General features: G+C 42.0%; 1 protein-coding gene across 1 annotated transcript; it reads right to left on the reverse strand.

Moving 5' to 3' along the window:
- Positions 1 to 13929: 13929 nt before the first annotated feature.
- On the reverse strand, positions 13930 to 16826 carry LOC143395170 (chymase-like). The gene is made up of 5 exons (XM_076850122.2): positions 16755 to 16826; positions 15945 to 16095; positions 15053 to 15188; positions 14579 to 14833; positions 13930 to 14243 (listed from the first exon to the last, which is right to left on the reverse strand). Exons 1-5 carry the CDS (start codon positions 16810 to 16812, stop codon positions 14100 to 14102), a joined length of 744 nt encoding a protein of 247 aa, XP_076706237.2. The 5' UTR covers positions 16813 to 16826; the 3' UTR covers positions 13930 to 14099.
- Positions 16827 to 24150: the final 7324 nt, after the last annotated feature.

The raw sequence follows: 24150 nt of genomic DNA on the forward strand, positions 1-24150 counted from the left end.
GGCAGGAGAAGCTAGGCCAGGAACCAGGTGACAAATGATCCTCCTATTTCATTGCTGGACTGCAGATCATTAAACAGGAGACTGAAATCCTTTACAACATATCTGATGATCAGGGATGTAATGGGAAGATGGTTCATGGGACATAATTTCAGAGTGAAATAAGGAGGGGATGCTATGTGCTGGGAAGACATGAATAATCTTGAAGCAAAAATTTGTAAAATGTCTATGGGAGGAAATCACACTCTTCCAAGAGGGTAAAAAATCACATTCATACGTAAAAAATATGTTTGTGGATTTTTTTGACATTGTTAGGTAGTAGTTAGTAACGAACAGTGAAATATGAACTAATAACAAAGCAGCGTCATGGGTTTCATTGAATTGCTTTTAATGAACAATCAAGTAGCTTGTAGAACAACAACAGGTGTATAAACACCTGTGGAATAAACATGTAGAAACAAAGGAAGTTGATTAAGAAATACATCAAAAAGGAAAGATCAATGGTAATAACTCCTGACAGGGTCTACTGAGGTCATTGTAAAATTAGGATTTATGGACACAGATTTCTCAATGTATTTCAGAAGAGAAATTTCATTGATAGCTCAGTTGCACTAATATGAAGTCTTCTCAGTTACTGATCCCAGCACCTGCACTAACATAGAATTGACTTGTAGCTGAAGTCTCCCTGAACAGGATGGTTTCCAGGACAGTTCCTGAGGGGAACTACTGGGGTCAAAAACTCCCCTGCCTGATGTGAGAGGAGATAGACATCTTATTGGTAAAGATGGCAGAAGGTGGATCCCAGTTCTTTTGGCAAACATCAAACAGTAATAAATTTGGAGACAGCATTGTTTCCTTTGTTGTTCTCTGCTGGGCATTGACCCACTCACTCTGAGTGTTCTTTGCTCGAGTCTTACTTTACTTTTGTTGTGGGATTCTGGCACAGGGAGACCAGACTCGGGCTGTCAGCGGGAAGCAGCATTTATTAGAGACAGCACTGGCCCAGAAGGTTAGCATCCAAAAGTTGAGCCTGGACTGCAGTGGGTTGTTGCCTTATATATCTTCAGCTAGTTCCTCCTTTACATGTTAGACCCTTTATTTCCTCTATATGGTAACATACATTGTAACAGAGTTGGGATAGAGTTGCTGGAGAGTTGCACACAGTGCACATATAGACTGGCATATAGACTCCGACTGAGTGCCTCACTTTTTCTTTGTTTTGGGAGAGCTCTTCCTACACTGTCACTCATAATAAAATTCTCTTGCTTGTCTTTTCATGTCTGACTTTAAATTTTCTCACATTGGGACACAAAAATGGAGGTTTGGGGCTTCAACACTGCACTCTCGTGACAACATAATGTACTCGTGGAATTTGCTTTAGAAAAGATCATTGTCAGATGAATAAGACTCATCCATTCACTGACCTACTAGAACAAATTTGGCATCCATTGAGTGGGTGAGGTGGTGAGAAGCGAAGTATACTTTTTTTTTTTTTAATTTTCAAGTTGTCAATGAACCTTTATTTTATTTATTGATACGGGGTGCTGAGACTCGAACCCAGTGCCTCACACATGCTAGGCAAGCGCTCCACCACTGAGTCACAACCCAGCCTGTGAAGTATACTTCTATTATTTGCAATTTTGTAGGTGAAACATGAATATAAAAAAGTGGAAGTACTCTCTTGTGGATCACCTGACCTGTCTGAGAAAACAGAGTAAAAAATGAGATCAAAGAAGCTGTTAATTTAATATAAACAGTAATATAAACCCCAAAATATTATTACCTGGGCAGAGGGAGCAAAGAAAAAGCAGCACATTGAAGGCATTTATTCTTTCCAGTGGCAGAATGATCTCTAGAAAGGAAGCCAAAGTATTGATCCTTCCCCAAATAAATCCTTTCTCAATGACAGTACCATGGGACCCTGAAGGGAAAGAGATACACACTGAACGCTGACCCCAGACTCTCCATTCTTCTCCAAGTAAAACATTGCCCAGTAAAAACAAAATGTCAAATTATCACAAGCCTGTTACTGAGTGCCCAAAATTGACTGCTGACCCTAGATGTCCCCCATCTCTTCCAGTAAGACAGACCCCAAATTCCTAAGTGCCCCAAACTGACGAGTACATTAATTAAGTCACCTCTCAGTATAACCTATATCTAGTCCCCTCCTTTGTTCAGGGGCTCATTTTCTACCAGGGGAGTGGGTCCATCTGAGGTAATTCTGTTTCTGAATAAAGGCTATACTGATCCATGGAGTTTGCATGGCTCCGGGCCTTTTGTGCTAACAAACAGTACTACTCCTTAAATAGTTAAGGAGACAAATGGTGGAAAATGAAGATGATGTTTTTAAGATCTTGGGATGTGGAGATAGACTGGGATATAAACCAGGCCAGGTGTTAGCTGTAATTCTTTTAGTAGTAGTGTTTATGCCTAATTAAATTCAACATCCTTGCGGGACAATGGAGGTAACTGAGATAATAGGGAAATTAGTTAATGAAAAACTGAAAAATAGGCTATTAAAAGGCAACAGCCTATAAGAACCCTGTAAATTACAGATACAGTGAAAGTTCAAGAAATAAAAATTTCGGGATCAATGTTCCCAAGCATGTAAAATATCTTCCTTTGTGATTAACCAGCATGTCAAAAAGACTGCCAACAGTAAAAATACACCTTCTAAAAATGTAGTATAATTGGCTGGAAGACAAAAAAGTGAAGCCACTAAAAAGCAAGAGTTAAATGTTGACTAGAAATTAGGTAGCCAAATTACTTAGAGGGATTGAAAACTGACTTTTAAAAAAATCCAGTGAAAAACTTTTAACTGCAGTGCAATGCTAATATGCCCCAGTGAATTATCACGAGGTGAACATGTGCCTGCATTTGTTACTCACCATGCAAGGCAGGCACTTAGGGAGAATCTCCTGTACTTGGTGGGAGTGGTGTGTATATGTGTGGGGAGGGCAGAAACTGCAGTCCCTTTAAGAGAGACTTCAGTGTTCCTTCAAAGTTTTTTTTCTTTTTGTTTGAGCTAAAACTCTTCTGGAGAAACTTATAAGGAACCAGCCAAAATCACCGAGTCACTCTTGACTCATTTTTATTTGTGACTTAGAATAAACTTTGTTATAACACTAAATTCTTTGCCCAGAGGCAGTCACATCTGCCATTTTATTTTGAGTGTGTGATTATGACCTTGACCTGAGATGCTTGCCCCTGCATGTGATGGTGAGTCTTCTATGAATATGTGTAAGTTTCCCCTGGTAAAAACCCCTTGCTTTCCCTGGGGAGAAGATGACTTTACAAATGAACTCCAGGGCTCTCCCTGCAGCAAGCAGTAAACTTCTCTTCACTCCTTTGTCTCCTGGTTGTGCTTGTTGGTTTTGCACTCATCAAGGGGTGAACTTGTCACATAACCACCATCCCAATCAGGAAATAGACATCTGCAATGCTCTGGAAGTACCCCACAACCATGTGCCTCCTCCCAATTCCCACCTCACAAAATGTGACTGCCATCTTGACTTTTAACACATAGATTAGTTGGTTGTTTATGAATTTAATGTAAGTGGAATGACTCAAAGGCTCATTTACTTGTTTTTTTTCTTCCCTCAACATTATATTTGTGAAATTCATCTGTTATTGTAATAACGGTTAATTTTTATTGATGAATAGTATCCTGCTATATGATTACATCACAGTTTTATTTATTCATTGTACTGTTGATGGAATTTTGTGTTGTTTCCACAGATGTTAGGAACATTCTTTGCTGTGATACGTGGCTAAATCATTCAGGGCACTACAGGTGAATTTGGATTGGCATGAAATAATTACACAGATGGAAAATACCTTTTTCTTAGGGTCCAGTGATGGCTCTTGACTTTAGGGGTCCATTGGAAAGACAGAGCCACCTGAATTCTTTATTTTATGGGGAGGTTCGATGGAAAATTCTGTCCAAAAAATTAAGGGGTAGTATTACAAAGGAACAGAAGGCAGCCCATTCCATTGGGTAATGCCTACTTCCAAAGCTTTGCTCCTCTGCTGAGTGGAGATGGGGATCCACCTGCATAAGTACGCAGGGAAGCCAGTCTCCACATTTCCATTGGTCAAAACTAGGGGGCGCTCAACTCCTATGTGGCAGCTCCCAACAATTCTTATTCATGCATTATGATGCAGAGATTTCTTTTGGGTGTATTCCTGCTATGGAACTGATGTCATAGAATATGTGCATTTTTGGTTTCTCAGTTGATACTGTTAAAGTGAGAAATAGTCTAAGAGCTGATAGCAGCCTTCTGAGACACCCAATAAATGGTCTAGAGCAGTATTCTCAAGTATGTTGTATCTATTTACAAATCCAAAGAGGCCTGGTAAGCACTGGTCCTCTTTGTGGGCCCCGTCATCAATATAGTGGGCCAGTCTGATGTTTAAAGGCCCCTTTGGACTATATTGGGAGAGAACAGGAGGGTTAACATGGTGCTGGGGTAAGACTTCTTTCCATCCCAATTGAATGAAAATTGCTCAGATCCTTCTCCCTGATGGGATTGAAAAAAATACACCTTCATGACCAAAACCTTTACATATCAAATGCTAGAGGTTGTGTTGGTCTATTCCAGTAGAGATATGATATACATCTGCCTGGCATGCTGATGTGTGCATTTAATGCAAACTACTCTGGAGGCTGAGGCAGGAGGATTGCAAATTCAAGGCCTCAGTCAGAAGTCGGTGCTTATGTCTCATACCACTGTCAATAACTTAGCAAGACTTTGTTTTTTTTAAAAAAGACATGCAATCTAGTGGCAGTAATTGGGCAGTTGAGGCTACCACTTGGTGAAATTGAAGGTGGTCTTTGTCGTCTATGGTGTTATGGTTTGGATATGAGGTTTTCCCAAAAGCTCCTGTTAATGAAAGAATATTCAGAGGTAAAAGGATTAGCTCACGAGAGCTGTAACCTACTCCGTCCATCCTAGTTTGGATATACTGACTGGATAGTAACTGTAGGCAGGTGGGGTGTATATAGCTGGAAATGGTGGGTCACTGAGGGCTTGCCCTGAAAGGGTTATTCTTCCCGTGACCCTTTCCTCTTCCTTCCTCCCCTACCCCCTTGCTTCTTTGCTACCACAAGGGGAGAAGCTTTCCTCTGCTGAGCCCTTCTGCCATGATGTGCTTCCTTACCCTGGGCCCAGAGCAATGGTATTGGCCACCTGTGAACCAAGAGTCTCAAATAACTTTTCCTCCTCTAGTTGTTCTTGTCAGATATTTTGGTTACAGTTATAAAAAATGTAACTAAACACATGGTACATTTGGTTTTCCAGGGGACCATATCCTGCATTCAGTCACTGAGGGTGCCATCAAACTGTGCCATTTTACCTAGAATGTTGTGCTATTTCTGATTTACCATCGTGGCCAGGGGTGGTGGGCTTGAAGTCAACCTTTCTTGTCATAATGTCTCTTATTTTATAAACCAGGGAATTATTAGAGTTCTGATATCTTCTAGGTAATGTATATACATTCCTCATATACACTCAGGGACCAAGGATCAATCATATGGGGGGTTCAAGTACCTAATTGGCCACTATGGGATGAATTTAGGCTAGGATTCCATTTATCATTTTGCATCTTTTAAATTCAACTCTAGCATATAGGCCATGATTTCATTTTGAGTTTCCTGGTACTACTCCCTGCTCAGATCCTATACATAAGAGCCCTTAAAAGTATAGCTCTCTTTAGCAAAGCATTGGAAGAATACCTCCTACAGATCAATCAAGTGTAATGGGAGGATCCAATGTCATCTCCTCTCTCAGATGGAGCAGTGAGAGACTAGAGAAAGCACACAGTGTAGAAGAAAGAGGGCAAAACACAATGCAGAAGTGATGTTAAATTCTTTGTTCTCCTAAATCTGTTAGCTGAGCTTTGGTAAGTGTCATTCCCTGTTTTCTGGTATGGGTGAACATTCCCTCTCTGTGATGGGAGGGTGGAATCCAAGTTACATCACTGTTAGTGGGAGCCAGGATTAGAACTTGTTACTCCTGGCCATGGTGGTGCCTGCCAGTAGTTCAAGCTACTCCACTGGCTGAGGCAGGAGGGGCACAGGTTTGAGGTTGGCCTGGGCAACTTAGTGAGCCTCTGTCTCAAAACAAAAGAGGCTGGTGAAGTAGCTCAGTGGTTAAGCAGTAAAGCTTGCCTAGTATGTGTAAGTAAGTCTCTTAGTTAAATCCCCAATATTACAATATTACACAGGGATGGAAAGAAAGAAAGAGAGAGAGAGAGAGAGAGAGAGAGAGAGAGAGAGAGAGAGAGAGAGAGAAGGGAAAACATGGAAATGGTAGGAGACCCTCAATGTTACACAAAATACATAGAAGAGGTTGTGAGGGGAAAGGGGGGGAAACAAGGGAGAGAATTGAACAACAGCACAAGAGGTAGAGAGGGGAGATGGGAGGGGAGGGGAGGGGGGATAGTAGGGGATAGGAAAGGTAGCAGAATACAACAGTCACTAATATGCCATTATGTAAAAAGGTGAGTGTGTAACCAATGTGATTCTGCAATATGTATTTGGGGTAAAAATGGGAGTTCATAATCCAATTGAGTCAAATGTATGAAAGATGATTTATCATGAGCTTTGTAATGTTTTGAACAACCAATAAAAAAATTAAAAAAAAAGTAGCATTTCCTGTCCCCATGTGAAATTGAGTTATGCTCTTGGCTTGCTACCTTCCTTGTACAAAAACCTACTTAGCATAGGTTTGAAATTATGGAAATCTAAGTAATGTGATTTTTTTTCTTTTTCATCTGTCCTTGAAGAGGAAGAGTTGAGGAACATCCTGTTAAAAAAGAGTGTGGCTTATTTTTGGAGTTTCAACCAAAGACACGGGAAAGAGAACAGGCTAAAGGACTCTATGGAAGGCTCTCTTAGTGACTGGGCTCAGACAGTAAAGGGACTACGTTTAGTTATTTTCCATTTATCATTTCTATGGTTTGGATGTGGTTTGCTCTCCAGAGTTCTGTGTGCTGGAATCTTGGTCCTAATGTTTTGATATTGAGAGGCAGTGGATCTCCAAGAGATGGGGCTTCATGGAAAATGATTAAGTCATGGGGGTACCAACCTCAGTCAGAAGTCAGTGCTTATCTTTTGACAGTGGTATGTCTCATGTGACTGCATTAAATATTTCTTAGAGTGAGTTGTTATAAAACAGGGGTGCTCCCTGTGCTTGACTCCTTCTGCATGAGGCTGGCTCCCTTCCCACTTCTCTGCTCTCTTATGATGTAATCAGATGGCTATACCATGCTGTTTGGACCCTCTTGATACCAGAATTATGAGCCCATTAAACCTCTTTTCTTTATCCATTACTTAGTGTCAGGTATTTGTTATAGTAGCACAAAACAGATCAATCTGCTCTCCACTGGGGCTTTTTTGGAAACTGTCCTTGTTCCTGTTCTCTGCTTGCAGGTGGAGTTGATATATCAGCTGTGGGTTCTTCCTCTATCACAGCCCACAGATGCTGTCCTATAGCTACTACTAGAGCTAGTAGAAATAGCACTTCGACTCTCTCTCCAGTTCCAGCAGCTTCTCCTTCCCGAGACCTCTTCATGCTGAAAAGGCAGTGCTAGCCAGCCTTCTAAGCTCTGGGGTCTGGCACTTCCCATTAGTTTCCTGAACTCTACCCAGATTGTCCCAAATGAATGTGCCATCTGCTGCCGCTGGGACCTGACAAAAAGGCCCATTGAGGATAAAGGCCCAAAGAACAAATCATTATCACTGCTTTACAGCCCAGAGATGGGGATGGTGATGGAAAACATGCCGTTGGTCGTGGCACACTTTTTAGAGCCTGGCAGACAGAGTAAAGATAAGGTCATGTGCTAGAGGAAAACCACAGCAGATTTTCATTAGAAAAAGCATTATGATAACTAGCAAAGATCTCAGCTTCTTGGCTATCCTGGCCTAATGATGCAATTATTGATGGGGAAATGAACCCCAAAGTAATGCTGCCATCTCCTCTTCTTGGGGTTGATTGCATTTGTAGCCCTAAAGCCATGTAACACAAACAAAACCAAATAATCCAAAACAAACTATTCAAGTAAGTTGAAAGTACTGGAAGGTTGAGTGAGGACAGGAGCCTCTTGTCATTTAATTAAAACCATAAGCTCAGTAAATAACGGCCCCAGCCACAAATCACATAATCTGGGTGGAGATCTGTAAGCTTTTTCTCCACCTCTCTCTAGCCTGGCAGACTGAGAGGTCTGGGGCACAGAAGGGCAGCCACAGTAGGTTTGTGTGAAGAATGTTTAGTCACGGGATGTTTTACAGGGAGAAGAGAAGCAGCTCAGGGTTTTCCAGGAAAAGCCAAGTCTCCCCTAGACCCTTTGTGCTGACACCCACACCCCCTTTTACCACATGCCCCCACTCTTTTGATGGAGCTTCATTAGTTGCGTTCATCTTGGTCAGTGACTGTGCTGGGGACGCCTGGGTGTCTCCTGGATGTTGGTGAAAACTCTTGTGATGAGGAACAAAACCCACACAACTTCCCACTCTTGGCTTTTAGCTCCAGCCCGGCAGCAGCCAGCAATGGGAACAACCCTAGCTTCTCAGAATCAAGTCTCTACCTCTGGCTACTCCCATCTTTCCTGACTACAGGCCTGATGGAGCTTGTTTATAGAGTTACTGCCTTGGGCTGAATCATGGCATTAGGCCCAGATAGCAGGGCTTGGCTGTGTCCACCTTTCAGGCCTTCTTTCAGCCGCTCCTGAGTGATTCTCCCAGCACTGGGCCTGGAGCCTTAAGAGTCTTTTCTTGCACATTTTCTGCCCTGGGCACCAAGTTTTTAATCTTTAGGGAAGATTAAGATTGTGCTATTTTAGTTTACATTCTGTACCCCTATGATGATGTTTCTAAAAAAGTCTCTTGCTTCTTTGTGGTTTTTTGTTTAATCATGTATGTTGGAGAAAATCAATGTAATAACTTTGAAATTAATTTAAAATTACATATAATCTCACAAACAAGTACATGCATTATCACACTGTCGGAGATATGGTACATAAACATTTTTTCCTTTGCCTCTACATGGTGTTATACGTGGACCAGAGGCAGGACAATGGTTTCATGTGGGCAGGTGGCCGGGGGGGCGGAGTCTGGCCTTCATTTTGTCTTGTACAGGGAAGAATATATTTCAAGGACAAAGGAGGGGGCCATATTCTTGTGTTAGATATTATATCAGAAACATTTTCAAAGTCTTATTATGCATGAATACATGACCATTGTAACTCCATTTCATGTTCAACCATAAGAATGGGAAGTTACACTCCATGTATGTATGATATGTCAAAATACACTCTACTGCCATATATAACTAAAAAGAACAAATTAAAAAAAGAATTAAATAAAAAAGTCTTATTATAAAAAAATTCAAACATACAAAAATGGGGAGGATTATATAGTGTGCCTGTTACTCAGCTTTAACCATGATCAGTACATGGCCAATTTAGTTCCATTTGTACTTTCCATTCCTCTTCTTGTGCCCCCACTCCCCTCATTATTGAAGCAAATCTCAGATATCAACACGCATCAGCTACACCATGACTCTGACACTTGAATGATTGGATCTCAGTCAGGGGAGGGACCTGATTCCAATTTGTGACCTTGACTTGCCCCACTCCTCCAGTGACCTCAGCAACACCTCATCTTGTCCCCTTCTTTATTGTGGGGGGTCAGGGTAAGGCAGGGCTCTTGCCTCCTGTTCTTGTAGGTGGTATCTCACAATAGCTGGATATATGAGGGACCTGTCCCAGGAATGCACGGGCTTTATTCTGAGGGTATTTCCAGCAAAGTGAGTGAGGTAGTTGGAGAAATGAGAGCTATTAGCAAGGGAAAGAGAAGATCTTTAAGCACTTGGAGGGTGGTCTTGGTTTGAAGTATTAGACTTATTCTGTGTGAAGACAGAATGAATGTAGGCTCCTAGATGTCTCCTGGGTGTTTCTCCTGGGCACAAACTACCAGGAAGCAGATTTTAGGTCACAAACTTTCTAATTATCTGAGTGATCAGAAAGTGGAGTAGCCACCTAGGTTGGGTGGTCCCCAGGGGATGAGGAATGTAAATATCTGTTTAGGGTGGGACATGGTAAACTCAACCACTAAGTTCGTTTGAATGAATATTCCAGTTCCTAAAGGCTCAATGACACAGGAAAAACAACCTTGGCTAAGAGTCAGAAACCTTGTGTGACCACAGAAGTCCTTTTACATTTCTGGGTCCTGTTCATACAATTAGGATTTTGGATTAGGTGACAGCAGTTGGAGCAATAGCAAGTAACTAAGTTGAGCCCTTATGTGTTTTAAGCAAGAATTTGTTTATTAAATACTGACAACTGAATGTGATAGGTACTATAATTATCTATTTTTTTCAGATATGGGAAAATGGAGGCACAAAAAGATAAATATTTTGTACAAAGTCACATAATTCTTACATGGTAGAGCTGGGATTTGAACCCAGGTGTCTAGTTCCAGAGTTGACCACTATACAGTACTACCTTTCTAAGATAAGTTTGAGTGTTTTATCTCTAATCTTATTCTGATTCTAGGGTTAAATGAGATAATACATGAACTCTATCGACCTGCTCTACTACTCAGTACCCCAACTCCCATCTCTAAACTTGTTCTTTGTTGCCCTTGTGCATGAAGTCTACTTTTAGAATTCCCAGGGCCACTTTGACTCTTGGGGCTACTGCCCCTAAAAATTGTCCCACGGCAGTAAGTGCAGAGGAAGACTCCTTTAGGGATACTTCATCTGCTGAGGAGAGTGTTAGCTCTGCTGTTATTCTGACTTTTTTTTTGGCTGGTGCCCATGGCTGGTCAAGAGCACCTTTCCCCACATCCCCACTGTGCTCTACCTCTTGCTTTATTTGACCCAGCTCTTGGGCTGGGTGAGACTCAGCCTATGCTGCTTGCTGTTGCTGGCTCAGGGAGAAAGATTCCTGCTTACACCCCCAACTCCCCCTACCCCCCAGCACTGGTTAGTATGCAGAGCCAGAGGATGATGGCTTTTCTCCACTCCCTCCCTGTTAGGGCACCACACAGCTAAAGAAAGTTGTGAAGACTAGGGAAGGCTCTTCTTCATATTGGGAGTCCCAGGATATCTGAGCAGCTCTTAAGGGTTCTGAGTGAGTGGGGGCTATTTGTTCCTGAGGGATAAATGCTTGGGGGGATGGTCTTGGGCTGGCATTTTAGTCCCTGGACACTGATACTGACATTCCTGAATAAGAGGGAAGGCACAGATCCACTACGGAGTGTCCTGAGTGTGACTAGACTGAAGGCAGATTTGGGAGAGTATGGGAGTGTCTTGGTTCTGTCGAACCAGTGATTCTGGGTATGTGAATAGAAGCACAGCTTGAGTCTCTCATAGTCATGAGTCATCAAGACAGTGAGGAACTCAGCTCAGTCCTTCCTGTGTATCAGCTGCTATTCTACCCTAGGGTTTAGGGTTTAGGGTTAGCGTCCTGCTTCCTTGTAGGCCCTGATTCCCTTTCCCCTGTGCCTCCCATGATTGCTGACTTTGGTTTAAGCACCTCTGCAGTGGTTAAATTTTGCAGAGAAGAGGGTGATTACTTCTCTGGGACCTGGGGTGGATTGCTGTACCTGGAGACCAAGGGCCAACTGCTTGCCTCTTGACTGTGCTGAGTCCCCAGGTCTGATTTTTTTTTTCCCCAAAACATATTGAGAAACTTTACTCAATGCAATAATAATGATACATAATAATAACAGTAGTAATTGCAATAATGATGAGTAACAATAGTGAGAATAATGATCTTCAGTATGACGATGACAATGGTAATACTTATGAACCTAGGAGACAGGATAACAGAGTACAGTGGAGTCTTCGAGTGAATGGCCAAGCGTTCTAATTGGGACTCATGGGTGGTTTACTCTCAGAGTCATGGTGTTTCACCTTGAAACTGGTACTGTGAACATGAAGCCCAAACAGAAGGAGAAGAAAATCACTGCTTAAGCTGGGCCTGACTTAGTGTGGGAACTCTTGAAAGGGTGTCAGAGGTGAGGCCTCTAGGGAACCAAGGCCAAAGCTTGCCTGCTCTCCTCCCTGCCCCATGACCCATCTTCTGCTCTCAGCTTGGACATCTGGCTGGAGGAGCTGGCCTTCTGGAAGACAGGTCAAACTCCAAAACCAAGGTCACCTCCCCCCCACTCCCATAGGGCTGACTTTTTCAGAGTCACAGCCTTTCAGTCACTGTCAGTTTGGAGCTCTGTACAAAGGCCATTGGAGTTCAAAGGAGAATCTCAAGGCCAGCTGACTTTGCTTTGATCATCTCAATCAGCTTTCCTTCCCAGTTCACATAATTTCCATGATCATAAATCCCTGGCCACATCAATCTTTGCTAAAGAACAAAGAACACCCATACATGGTGCCTGTTGACAAGAAAAGACCACCATGCTTGAGTATGGGCCAAAGGGAACTCATATAGCCTCAGCTTCCCTAGTAGCTTTCTGGGTGGGCTGAGTGACATGACTTACAAGGATGCTTACTCCCCATGGAGCAAACCTTGACCAGTCAGGGACTGTGGATGGGTGTGTTTATCCCCCGGTGGATTAATATGTAGTAGTGAGTCTCTATAGTTGTAAAACATGGGTCTCAGAGCCAGTATATAAACAAAATAAAAATGGCTATTAATTCTATCCTTTAGAGATAACCACCATAATTATTTTTATATAATTACTTCCAGTTTTTTTTCTTATGCATACATGAAATATTTAATTAAAAATTGAGATTATAGTATAGGGAGATTTGCATATTGCTTTTCAAAAGCATTAAATTATATTGAATTTTTTCATTAGAGTGTATTTGAACTTAATCTTTTAATGAGTTAAAAATATTCAGTCACATGAATTTATGACTAAAATTGTTTCATGGCCAGGAAGATAGTTTTTTTTTAAATAATTAAACATGCTGAGATGAAAATATACATGAATCTTCATGAATGTCTTTGTTACTTCTTAAAGATAAATTCCTGAAAATAATTCATGTGCTCAAAGGAAATCACCACACCTCACCTGCTGTGGGTATTCCCGGGCTCCTGTTGGCATGTCCCTGGCCTGCTGTTTCTCTCCTCTAGCTAGTCCTTCCCCTGACAAATATTTGTGCCAATCAGGCTCTAGGCTCTAGTCTTCCTGTTGGAGTGGCCAGAGCCCTTTGTGGAAAGCTCTGCTCAAGCAAACTCTGTGATGCTGTCCTCTCCTGCTCCTGGTATCTGTTTTGCATCATCATGTGAGAGGCCATCTCCTCTGTATCTCAGATTGAAGCTGCGGTGATGGAAGAGCTTCTCTTATCTCATGGACCGTGAGGAGGACACTGTGCGGCACTAACTGCCTTCTTTATATTATGTACCTAAACCAATGGTCTTTTCCTGAGGGTGATCCCCACCCCCTCCTCAGGGACATTTATTAATGCCTGGTAACATTTTGGTTGTAATAACTTGGTGGACAGGAGAGGGGTTGCCACTGACTTGCAGTGGGGGAAAGACCAGAGATATTTAAAGATCCCAAATCTTGTTTGCAATGCAAAAGGTTCTCAGTGATGCTGCAATTACTAAAGATACATTAGAGTTGATACAGGGTTCATGATTAAGATAAGGAAAGATTCTGAATAACTTCTTGCTTACCCTGAAAATATGGATCCTGCCTCTTCAGGGAAACTTTCTCTTCTTTATTTTTTTCATTATTTCCTTTCTGTGTCTGTCTCTAGGTCTCTGTGTTTGTCACACACACACACACACACACATACACACACCACACACACACACACACACACACACACCAAACACACACACACACACACAACACACACACACACACACACACACACACACACACACACACACACCCCGGGAGTCAGGTTGCTTTGTGTAGGGAGAAAAGAGCAGCAAAGAGAGGAAATGGATGCTTAAATCTGGATTCTGGGTCTTTATTGAGAGTTTTGTGACTTTAGGAAGTTTTTGAAAATTCAGGGATGTGACAGGACTTCAGCTGGAACCTGGGGTGGGGTGGGCCAGAGCGAGTGACACAGAGAACCTGCTCATCTGTAGTTACAGATTTCCTCAGGCTGACCCAGGTTCCAATGTTAATTCTCCTTCAAGATCTTGTTGATCCAGGGTCGATAATGGGAGATTCGGGTGAAGACAGCAGGCGGCTTTGCGTTCAGATTTACATAGGATGCAATGCCCTGGGCTATCCCAGCACACAGAAGGGGGCCCCCAGAGTCTCCCTGTGGAGGGGGAGAGAGGAGGAGAGAGGGAGAGCAGGAGGGAGAGAAAGAGAGAATAGGTGGTTAGTCAGGAAGTTCTTCACTCCTGTCCATGGGCCCCAGCTTGGAGTCAACAGATCAAGATTCATATCAGGGCTACTCATGGAATATCTAGGTCTTCCTTTCTTGGAGTGTCCCCCCCCCCCCCAATTATTACTCTGTGTGTGTAGACTGGAATGGGTTGTCAGATATTGTCCAGGGCCACAGGAGGAGGGACACTTTCAGTTTTTTCACTCCTGCTATTCCAAACTCGGTCATTGACTGACAATCTAGGGGGAACCTAGTTGGAGGATCACCTTGTATACAGAATTTGTCTTCCTGGGATTGCCTGCACACAGCTGGAGGTTGTGTTTAAAGCTTCTGAAGTGTTTGCAGGCCTGGGGATCCAAGAGTCTCAGTTTCACCTCCTGTAGACTGTCAGACGTAGGTTCATCCACATTTGTTCTTCCCCAGCCAGTTGCCCGGCACATTCTCCAAGGTGGAATGAAGTTGAATTGGGATGGGAGGGGTAGTGTCCCCACGGCTAGGGTCAGGTTGGCTTTCTCCTCCAACTGTGAAGGGAATGATGGTTTGTCAGTGCAGGAAATGGATTGGGAGGCAGTTGGAAGCAACCAGGGATAGAGAGGTCAATTGCCTTATGTTAGAATTCAAGCCCAAACAGGGAGTGGAAAGGTGGTACCATCCAGAGGAAGGCCAGGGAAATTTCAGGGCAATGGGGATCTGAAGGAGAAGTCTAAGGAAGTAGAAAACGGGAAGAAAAATGTTGTCACCTTTAGTAACATGATGTCATGGAGAAGCAAAACGTCATCATATTTTGGATGAGGGAATTGCTTTATGACCTCAAGCCTCTGCCATGTGTCTTCTTTCTCTTTTTTGTTATGGACACCTAGCATAACTGTTATAGATCTGTTGTGAAGAAGAAGGAAGGACAAACAGAAAGAGTGACATCTTGGTGTTTCTCCTGGGTTGTGCCTATTCTGACAAAAGGGGCTGGACCCCCATCCCCCAACTGGGGTCCTGGACTCTATGTATCCCCACTTTCTGGACCACTTGTGGCTTTTTGTATGGTTGAGGTTTTAATCAGGGAAGAACTTTCTCTGGAACAGATGTATTGTCCAGGACAGGATCCTTAGGAATTTCTGGGGAATGAGCAGACCACTGAGATCCCAGAGGAGAGGGTTAGTACTTCCTAATTCAGAAAGCCCTATCTGGGGCCAGCACCTCAGAGCTAGAGACAGTGAGAAAAGTGGGAAGTGTGTACCCTGTTCTCTGCCTCCCATTAAAAGGATGGGTTTTGGACCCTGGGAACTAGTGGCCAATGTTCTTGAAAGGACATGGAGGAAGTAGCCCAGAAAACTGGGTGGGCCCTGAGAAGAATCATGTATCTTATGTATTTGGGAGGGGGTGAGGAGCACTAATTCAGGGGGAGGACCTGGGATGAGGTCTCCTTTTCCTTGTAGGGGAACTGAGCACACAGTGACTGAGGCTCAGGGAATCTATTTAATAAGACTGATTTCTTTAAGCATGTGTCTTCTCTCTCCTGAAAGCTCCCAGGCCTAGGATTCCCTCTTCAGAACCCACCAGAGTATATCCCAGGTCTCCAGCCTGGTTGTTTATTTCTCATTTGGAGACAAACAGGACTTTTTTTTTTTTTTGTCTCACCTTCCTGCACAGTGAGCAGCTGTCAGCACAAAATTCCGTCTTATCAGGAAGCCACCACAAGATATCAGGTGACCTCGAGGAGTGATAATTTCCAGATAGGCCATGTAGGGGCGGGAGTGTGGCTTACATTCTGTGCCCCCAATGATCTCCCCTGGAACAGAGAACCACAGGGTTTAAACATAAACATTGATGCTCTCTCCAGAAAGTGCACAGTGGGTTAAGATTGAAAGAGACTTACCTTGAATGTCATCCAAGCCCTGAGTTTTGCCTATCAACCTCTCAGCTCTCTTGTACCTACTCTTTCTGCCCATAAATTCTCCAAAAATTCTTACTCCTTCAGACACATTAGCCAACCTTGCCTTAGATGCCATTTAGACATTTTTTACCTCAAATTTCTCCCACTTCCACCCTGACCCAGCCCACCCTTCCTCTGTCTCTGTGGAGAACATGGTCTCCAGATTCTCATCTGGTCTTCTCACAGCCTATGAGCAGTTCACAAAACAACCAAATCACAAGTAATTTGTATCGCTGAAACTCAGAAGATGAAGAGAACATATTTTCATGGGGATCCCCCACTTGTTCTGGACTTTTCTCCCTATCAGTACAGGATTCCTTGTTACTGGGAACTGCTGCAAGTTGCAGAGAATGGATAGGAATATCCCAAATGGAGATATCACTCTGGGAGTGTGAAGAGAGAGCTTCAGAACCTGTTCAATGTTTATCTCCCAATAGTCAACTATATTCAGACTAAATGTCTTTGTTCTAGGAGCTGATCCTGGAAATTACAGAGGGAAGAAATATAACACTCACCGGCTTCAGCACTGGAGCATACGAGAAAGAGCAGCAGAAAGAGAGAAAGAAGATGCATCTTCTTACAGAGGCTGCCCATGGCAGGTGCTGATTTTATCTTTGGTCTTGGGATTTATTGCTCCCAGCAGGCATGGGAGGAGCAGAGCTGGTAACCATAGGAACTGTGTGGTCATGTTTTCTTCTCTCACTCTAAGTTGACCATCTCTCTGATTGGAAGTTTCCCCAGAATCACAATCTGCTTTTCTAGAGGTGAAGTTAAACTTCTATCTCCTGGCTCCCCAGATGAGTGCTCAATTCCCAACCATGCAACTTATCTGGGGTATGGTGTGGGGACAGAATATGCAGGGACCTTGTCTTTCCCAGTTAGGGCAGTTTGTTAAAGACCCAACAGAAACATGGGTTGGGGAGAGTTTACTGAGCGTTCAGAAGCATGCACACAGTTATGGCTATGGCCTACAGTGGGGAATGCATTTGAAAAAAGACCCAGTGCACATACACCTGTATGTACAAATGCCTGAGTGTAAACACACACACACACACACACACACACACACACACATACATACACAGAGAGAGAGAGAGAGAGAGAGAGAGAGAGCGCGAGAGAGAGCAATCAAGCAAAAGTTTCAGGAGGCAGTATTTATCCTAATTATATGCAATGCTCTTTGTTAGTTTCCATGACGTTCCATTCAATTTCATTGTACTATATGTCAGAACTTGAAGAGCACACTACTTACAGGATGATTACCTATAATTTGGAAATCATTGATCTGCGTCTCTTTCTTCCTCTGAATCAATGTTAACTGACAGAGGAAGAGAGAGATCCAAGGAGAGTAGATAAGGGAAGGAAAGATATGTCTTTGCACACAATTGATGATGGTTTGGGTGTCTGGTGTTGCTTACAATATATGGACCAATCAAATGGCAGTGGTACTTTTGTTGGTATAAGTTGGGGCATTGTTTATGACTAGGTAGCCTCTGGGCTTAATTTTACAGCATCTTCTATTTCAATGTTTAATGAAGAACTTACTAACAATCAGTTGTTACAAGATGAGTATACAGTCAGGGGAGGTAAGTAATTTCTCCATTGCTAAAGAGGTTGAAGAGTCTTGTTTAGAGTGCACAATTTGTGAGAAAAAAAGATGGCTCGATGCAGAAGCCATTTAAATGATGTCAGTGATTCCTTAGCCACTACAATGCAGAGGGACCGTCCCTCTTCTGAGTACTTGAAACATTGCTTCTCAGTGCTCTTATGCACTTTGACATTTAAGGCACACAGCAGTTATATGGAACAAGTTCAAATTCTAGTTCTGTCACTTAGCTATCTTTCTGAACTTCAGAAAGTTCCTGAAGTTCTCAGACTAGTTACTGTATCTCTAATTTATAAAGAATGACACAGCACAGGGCTTTTATGGAGAATTAAATATGGTGTTAAACATAAAATGTCACATCATTGGTCTTTCATAAATGTTGGTTTTATTCCTTTAGTTGTGTTATCCTGTGTACTGCATTACAGCCATATGAGGAGTAAGTGATGGGTATGTCCTCATAGGGCTGATACATTTGCTTGGGCAAAGAATAAGTCTTATATTTCCTCTAAGTTCCCCTAAACACATTACAAATTAGCATTAGGGCTCCAGGTTTTTAGCATGCTGTGCTTTGCATAGCACTTTGTTTCTATTCATTTAACTTGAAGCTGCCAGACTGTTTCTTCAACATTATTATTTGAGTAAGGCTAAGTCTTCCTTGAATGAGCATGTATAAAAATGTCATTTTAACCCACAAGTTGCCAAATAGGGATATAATACCTCTAAATCTCCATCAGCATTGAAGCCTATAGTAAGGAAATACCATGGATAAGGGACCACAGATAGGATGGCTCATGCCCTCTTGCATCAGATTGAGACAGCAGCACAATGCAGCAGGCACAGTGCATTCTTTATTGTACTGGCCACATATTCCTGAAGCAGACTGGAGCTTGCTCTGTTTGCCCTTGCTGTAATCTCTATCCACTTCCATAGCTGATATTTCTAAATGACCAAATTTTTCTAAATTTAAAGTGTAAATTTAATTTCTGTTAGCTAACATTCAACATCTATGAAGTAAGCTGTCAAGGTCCTTTTCAATTTATTTATTCTACTATGTGCTTGTCTTAACCCCTAATGCAATATTTTGCATTTGAATTACTACACTCTGTACAACTCTTTTGACTGGACAGGGAGTCCAGGATATTGATAAATGGAGAAGTCCTAGGAGATGACCACACATTTTTGGATGGGAGTAAGATATCTCAGGGTTGTGTGTGTCTTTATTTTTTCCTCATGATTTTCAGCAAGAACTCAAAACATGTCCCATTTTGAGGTTATTTCTGATATTTCTCTTTCCAATCACCCTTCCTGTAATAGGTGAGTAGGGAGGAGTAAAATCCTAGGGTGCATTTTCTCAGGAGTTTTGAAAAACTTTTAACTGGATGGCTTCTCCTATAGACTCTATGGTGTTACCACTCTTCTTGTCACTCTCAGAACCATTTAGTGGTTCACTCTTTGGGCCATCTTACTTTACATCTTAGAATTGACTCTGTAGCCATGATGATCTTATTTTCTCTCTGTGTGCACTATGAGGGAGGCTAATGACAGTGAATGCTTTTTCCTTTCCTGTGATCCACAGGATGCTTGCTTAATCTGTGGTGATTGCCATCCGTGGAGCCAAAGCTTGCAGACCCAGTCTTCTTCTCATCATCTCCACTCTTGCTTCCTCTGAGCCACACTTCCTTGATATAGTTCTGGGATTGGAAATGATTGTCTCTTAGATGGTTCTATGGATTTCTGATGTTGTATATTATGTTGGGACTTCATAAGGATATCTCTTTGGTCTAGTCTTTCTTCCCCACCTTAGGTTCTTTGTTACATTTGTTTCTTCAATGGCAGATGCTGCCCAGGATATACGTTTTTGGTAAGGCAGATGGGGTAGATAGTATGAAGGGGCAAATTTTGAGAGAATAATGAGGTAGTATCAAAATCATGTAACAAAGTCACATGGTAGGATCAATCCTCCATGGGTCATTCAGGGAATTTTTTCATTGGTTCTTCTTCCTATCAGCTGAAGGAAGAACAGAGGTGGAAAATCAGCACTGTGGACAGTTCAAAGAGTTTAATGTCAGGGGCCAAAGCCACATTGTTGAAAGAGATTGAGTTAAGAACTGGAGATGATTGAACAGTGGAGATGCATGTGAAGAATGGAGAGATGCTGACAGGGTGATCAGGAAGAGGGTATAAATAACATGTATGTCTATATTTTCCTTCTCAAACATGAATTTCTTTTTCCCAATTTTGAATATTTCTCTTAATGATCTCGAATATTGCCAAAGGTAGAAAAACAAATACTTTGCCTTAATTCATGATTAAGGAGAGGAAGGAGTAATGGCTATCCAGGATATGGGTCAGTGAGCAGCAGGAAAGGAAATCATACAAATAGGCTTGTGATCTGTGTCTTTATTGGGATTCTTGGGGATGCAAGTAGCCAGGGACTCTACCAGAGGGTATTCTTAGAGCTCATGAGGTGGACAGATCTTCTGTATGATTGAGTCAGACTTGGGGTGGGCTGGAGGGAGAGAACTGCTCAGGCAGTTTTTAGAGCTTCTCTCTGGTTGTGGTTAAAAACTGAGGCTATAATATTAATGTTAAAAACTGAAGTTATAATATACATACTTAAAATTATAAAAGATATGTTTAGTTTAATGAATAATTGTAAATCAAACACCCACATAATCCACACCTAGATCAAGAACTAGAACATAGGCAGTTCACCTCTCACATAGAGACGACTTCAACTCAGGTTAATCATTTATCTGCTTTAGTCTCATAAACTATGATGAGTCTTTAATTTTGCTTAAGAAAATCCTGAATCCCTAAGTCCCATACTTTACAGGGGTAGAAAAGCATGTCCAAAGGAGAACCAGGAGAGTACATGCCCCAGAAACTGCAGGCGAAGGGAGGAGGGGATTAGAGATGGCTTGGGAGGAGAGGGCCCAGAGGAGGCCTCACATTTCATAGAGTTGCTACTCTATAAGAGATGGCATATTCTTGTAGGGGTGGAGAGGGCACTGGAAAGCAGAATGACAAGGTAACATTGTGGGTCTGTGTAAGGCAGAGCTAGCAATGAGCACTTCATGATGGCGAAGCTGCTTGGGTGAGTTCCCTTCCCTGGAAATGTGGCCAGGCTGAGCATGATGGCCAGAGGATCATTCCCTGAGGACATCGAGTAGGATTTGACTTAGACTGGCCCAGCTGTCCCTTGAGATCTTACTGCAGACCTTCCCTAATCACTTCAGTCCTCGGTATTTTCCTCTTTTTGTGAACACCTGTCTTTGATGTCTGGGCTGTTTATTTTTAACATTAAAAGGATGAAAAAACAAAACAAAACAAAACAAAACTGCAGCAGAAAACTTTGTAACTTTACAATGAGTTGAGACAGGTATTTTATAAATTTTTTTTTGCTTTGAATTATAGTTGTACATTAAAGTTGGGTTCATTTTAACGTAACTGTCCATGCATGAAACTTCATTTATTCCATTTTAGTCTCCATTGCCCCACCTTTCCCTCCTCTTCTCCTTCCCCCTTTCCCCTTTTTCTACTCTACTGGTTCACCTTCTATTCATTTATATATTCTAATTGCACATAATAGACACACATAAAGTAGAATTCACGGTAGTATATTTTACATGCACATAGTGCAATTTTCTTAAATTCATTTTGCATTTCCTCCCCTTTCCTGTCCCTCCTCCTTCCTCTTCAATCTTCTTCTTTTCCTTGCTCTTCCCCTGAGATAAGACAGTGTTTGAAACCAGGCTCTTCAATGTTTTGTCTGACTTTGTGCTTCTTTTTGCCCAGTTTCTTTACCTGTAAAGTGACAATGGAATATTGTGAGAAAGTTTTTAAATTTTAAGTTATCATGTAGCCTTGCCACCTGCTTTTTGGTGTACAGTTCTATGAATCCTCATGAACTCACTGCCACTGTCAGGATGCACAACAGTTTCATCACTCTCAGACTTCCTCACGCTGTCCTTTTAGTTACACTTCCCCACCCCAATGTCTGTCAAACCCTTGATCTGTTGTTCAGAGAATACCATATAAATTGAATCATACAGTGTATAATGTTTTGAGGCTGGCTTCCTTCACTCAGCCTAACACTTTGAAGTACATTCACATTTTTCTTGTGTCCACATTTCTTCTTTTTATTTCTGAGTTGTTTTATTCCATTTTGGTGCTATAACAAAATATCTTAGACTGGATAATATATGAATAACAGACATTTATTTCTTACAATTCTAAGTCTGTGAAATCCAAGATTGATGTGCCTGTAAATCCAGTGTCTTGTGAGAACTGGGTCCTCATAGATGGAGCCTGCTAGCTATATCCTCGAATGGCAGAAGGGATGAACAAATCCCTTCAGGCTTCTTTTATGAGGGCATTAATCCATTTGCGAGTTCTTTGCCCTCAGAACATAAGAGGGGCCTCCTGAAGGCTCCCCCCATCCCACAATGGAGTATTACTCAGCCAGAAAGAAGAATGGTATTTCTTGGTAAACTAATGAAACTGGAGACTATCAGGCTAAGTGAAATAAACTAGAATCAGAAAGTCAAAAACATTCAAGGGTCGAATGTTTTCTCTGGTATGTGGACTGTAGTCCTCAATCAGTGGGGGAGGGAAGAAAGAGAGAGAGAGAGAGAGAGAGAGAGAGAGAGAGAGAGAGAGAGGGGGAGGGAGGGAGGGAGGGAGGGAGGGAGAGAGAGAGAGAGAGAGAGAGAAAGGAAAAAGGGAGATTTCATCAGAAAAAGAGAAAGATTGGTGTATTTGAAGAAGGAGATTTATGGGGAGGGAGGAGGGATGGGACATGGGAAGAACAGTGAAATGAATCTGACCTAAGTTTCCTATGTATGTATATGAATATACCAAAGTGAATCTTACCATCATTTATATTCACAAGACATTAACTAAAACAACAACAACAACAACAAACCCCAAACAAATCTAAAAGTAAATAGTGTAAAGATCAGTAGAGGGGAGGAAACAGGGTAAGGGAGGAGAGGAGGGAAGGAAATGTACTAGGGACTGAATTAGAGCAAATTGTATTCCATTGCTTTTATAATTATGTCAAAATGAATCCTAATGTTATGTATAGCTAAAAAGAACTAATAAAAAGAAAAAAGTATAACATGAAGTTGTCAATCATGAGATGCAGTCAAGTACTGATTTCATTAAAAGAGTTATCGTTTTTTTTTCTTAAACAGAAACACTAAAAGGATACACGATGATTTTTTTGTTTTGTTTTAACATAGGGCCTCACACAGGCTAGACAAGTGCTCTCCCACTGAGCTGTATCCCCGGCCCTTTTTCCTTTTCAATATGTATTCCATATGCTCATCTGGAGGAAAAATGTAGGTATTTATTTTAAAAAATAAATTTGGATATGAATTGAAAATAAACAAACAAACAAAAGAACAAAGAGTTCTCTGAAGCAGCATAGAGTTACACTCAGTAAACATGGTTATAAAGATCTCTGGTCCACTTCTCACAGATTCTTTCTTCAATATGTTTGAATGGCTAAGTGTTTGTGAATCTAAAACATGCTCAGTAAGAAGCATTTATGAAAACGAATGATGATTTTAAAAGAAAATATTTCATTCCTCACACTCTGCCTTGATTATTGTATTAGTTTCCTAAGGCCACTTTAACAAAGTTCCACCAACCAACCAGGTGGCTTAAACAACAAGAACTGGTTTTTTCACAGTTTAGGGTGTCAGCAGGGTTGATTCCTTCTGTGGGCTGTGAGTCAGGACTGTTCCAGCCTCTCTTCTGGCTTTTGTTGGCAGCTGGAGCTCCTTGGTGTTCTTTGGCTGGCAGACACTCTGCTGAACTCTGCCTCTGTCTTCACAGGGCCTCTTGCACTGTGTTTTCTCCTCTTCTTCTAAAAACATGCCAGCCATATTGGGTTCAGAGTCCCTCTTATTTCAGTATGACCTTATCTTAACTAATTACACCTGCTGCAACTCTTATTTCCTAGTAATGTCACAGTCTGAGGCACTGGGAATTAGGGATTCAACATATTTTTTTGGGGGGGCAACACAATAAGCCCTAACAACTCCCTCAGTACCTTACATGAGGGTGAAAGTTGCCAGCAAACTGAGGTGCAGGGTAGACACCATTCCCAGATTCCCAGGGAGGCTCTAACATTGGGGTGAAGTAGAGAGCTGATATTTTCCTATTGGACTTTTAACTGGGGCCCCAACAACCATGAAGACCCCAAGAGGAACTGGCTCTTTTGCATGTCTCTGTGTGCTGTCCTGGGCTCTCCAGAGGTCCACTTCCTATAAGTTTGGACAAAGCTCTCTTCTCTC

Source organism: Callospermophilus lateralis, chromosome 3 (assembly GCF_048772815.1).
Source record: "Callospermophilus lateralis isolate mCalLat2 chromosome 3, mCalLat2.hap1, whole genome shotgun sequence".
NCBI lineage: Eukaryota > Metazoa > Chordata > Mammalia > Rodentia > Sciuridae > Callospermophilus > Callospermophilus lateralis.